This window comes from Euphorbia lathyris, chromosome 6 (assembly GCF_963576675.1).
Source record: "Euphorbia lathyris chromosome 6, ddEupLath1.1, whole genome shotgun sequence".
Classification (NCBI taxonomy): Eukaryota; Viridiplantae; Streptophyta; class Magnoliopsida; order Malpighiales; family Euphorbiaceae; genus Euphorbia; species Euphorbia lathyris.
Window position 1 is genome coordinate 61,303,167 of NC_088915.1, and position 2,820 is coordinate 61,305,986.

The window sequence follows — 2,820 nt, forward strand, 5'->3', positions numbered from 1 at the left end:
TATAATATTATGACTGAAAGAACAAAGTTTTACTCTGTTCAATAAATATTTTTATAATTTTTATTTAGTTATTTATGTTATTTTTTGTTAACGTTATTTCTACCTCTATAATATTATTGCCGAAGGAATACTAATAATTAATTAGTCAATAAGAAACATCTAACAACATCAAGACAAATCGCTAACAACAACTATTAGCTAACAACTGAATCAAACAAGTTATGATAATTAATTAGCTAACAATAATTATAAACTGAACAAAATTGACCCTTTTTTTTGGTATAAAGAAGGCTAACAAGCCTAGAAAAATAGAAAGGAAAAGAATTAAATACGGATAACTTTATTTAACACAGATCTCCTACTGTCATTAGTGAGAATCCCCTGGAGGCCTGCAAGAGGCACACCAAACTCATGGTGTCCTAACGAACACGACCCTATGAAATTCGCCAACCCGTCATGAATCTTAGCACAACTTGGGAATCTAGTTCAAAAATTACCTGTCGGAATCCCCATGCCCATGCAATCTAGAGGCCGAAGTATAAGCCCTAAAGTTTCGCCACCGACGAAGTACAATACCCAATATTGACTCCAAAACCACCACACCATCTCCCTAAAGCATCACAAATTAGCCCACCAGCAGAAGCAAAACCTGGATTCCCTTTACAAGCTCCATCCGTAACAAAATGGACTCTTTGAGTGTTTGGTTAGGACTGAGAAACAATTAATTATAACTATTTTTGAAAATAAAAACAACTAAGATCTAATAACTATCGACAACAACTAACAATAATTTTGAAAGTAAAAACAACTAACATCTACTAGGAATTTTTGTTTACCATACTCCAAGAGCAATATACCTGACGAATCAATTAATATCACGAATCAATTAATATCACATGTATATTTTTTCTTTACTCCAATCATTTCGATATATAGTGGTATACAAAATGATTTTTATTGGTCGAGTGTATTCCTCCTAAAGTACTGTAAAATTTCTTCATCTACTTTTTTTAATATTTTTTTAATAAAAATTTCTTCCGTCAACAATTATCAGCAACTGCAACAGTAAACAATAAACATTTATTAACATCGGAGACAAATATACCCTTAAACTTTTTGTTAAATAAAAAAAATATAATTATGTAATATAAAATTCATCATGTGAACTATCATTCCATGTAAAATTCTTTCCCCACTCTCACATTCTCTCCTAATATAAACCTACCCAAAACAAAATCAAAAAAAAAAAAAAAAAAGGAAAGAAATTTTTCTTCCTCTATCACTCCATATATTTCAACAACTCCATTGCTCTTCCCTTCCTATTCTCTCTCTATGATAGGCTCGTAGAGAGAGAGAGAGAAATGAAGAACACCATAAGATGCTGCATCTCTTGCATTCTTCCATGCGGAGCTCTAGACGTGATTCGCATAGTCCACTCTAATGGCCGAGTTGAAGAAATCAGCGGCTCAATCCGAGCCAGCGAAATCATGAAAGCTTACCCTAAACATCTCTTGAAGAAGCCCTCTTCTTCCTCCGATGACGACGCCGTCGTTCCCAAAATTGTTGTTGTTCCGCCCGACGCTGAGCTCCAACGCGGAAAGATCTATTTTCTTATGCCGGCGCCGTCTTCTGCCCCGGAAAAAACAGCCAAGACTCATCATCATCATCGATCGAGAAATTCCGGCAACAGAAGAAAAAAAAGAGATAATACTATTACTTGTCAAAGCAACGGCGATTCGAACTCCATTTCGATGGCCACAAATCTTCTGGTTTCTGATCAGTATTTGAGCGAGATTTTATCGGAGAAAATATCTACACAACGAGATCGAAGAAGAGGACGCGTCGGCGTATGGCGGCCGCACTTAGAAAGCATATCGGAAACCCCAATTGAGGCTTAATTATATTATCATTTTCTTTTTTGTTATTCATTTTAGGAGTTCTTTAATTTCTATATATCAATTAGGGTTCGAGAATTACTTATTATTATTCATTTTCCTTTTTTCTTTCTTTGATTTATTTTCTTGTAAATAGAGGCATAGAGTGAAAAAAAGAAAAATAATGCAAAATATGGGATACGATTGATGGTGCGATGATATCGGGTGCATATTGATCGGGTTTATTAGTCCGGGAGTATTCTAAATTTTCGAAATGTAAGTTAATTAATTATTGCTTTAAGCTACATTCAAAAGTGCAGAAATTAAAATGATTTTGTGACTATAGATTTTTTTTTTTTGAGAAGAGTTATAATTAAGGATGAGATCTCAGTTCTACTGTGTGTGAAGTAGTACTTTTCAATGAGAAAGATGATTGTGATATGATCGATAATGATAATTAAATAATTTTCATTGAAATGTTGTTACCATTTTGCCCATGATTTCATTTTCAATTTCATTTATTTCTATGAATGGAAAATGTTTAAATGTAGCTCATAATAATGTTGGTCCCATTGATACAATGCTTGCATCACTTTCGTGTAAATTAAATGAATGATTACCTGTTTTTTCTTACTTTAATACTATATAATATAATTACATAACTAAAAAGTTGGATAATTTAACTTGATCAGGTGAATTATATCTGGCCTGATTAAGGGATATCTTTTATTTTTTAATAGAATTAATTACTACCTAATTGTGATCAGATAGCACTCAAAATAAAATCAGAATGTACCTAATTATTTGAGTAATTAAAAATAAAAGCACTCGTGGTGTTTGACTAAGAGCAGCCAACAATTAAATCCAAGAATCCTGGGATTTATGGAGTGAGTAATTAAATAATTAAATCCTAAAGTAAATACAGAGAATATGAATAATTAGATTA

General features: G+C 32.5%; 1 protein-coding gene across 1 annotated transcript; it reads left to right on the forward strand.

Annotated features, from left to right (window-relative positions):
- The first annotated feature begins 1,243 nt into the window (after positions 1–1,243).
- LOC136232040 (uncharacterized) lies at positions 1,244–2,362 on the forward strand. The gene has a single exon (XM_066021081.1). It carries the CDS (start codon positions 1,362–1,364, stop codon positions 1,896–1,898), a length of 537 nt encoding a protein of 178 aa, XP_065877153.1. The 5' UTR covers positions 1,244–1,361; the 3' UTR covers positions 1,899–2,362.
- The last annotated feature ends 458 nt before the right edge of the window (positions 2,363–2,820 follow it).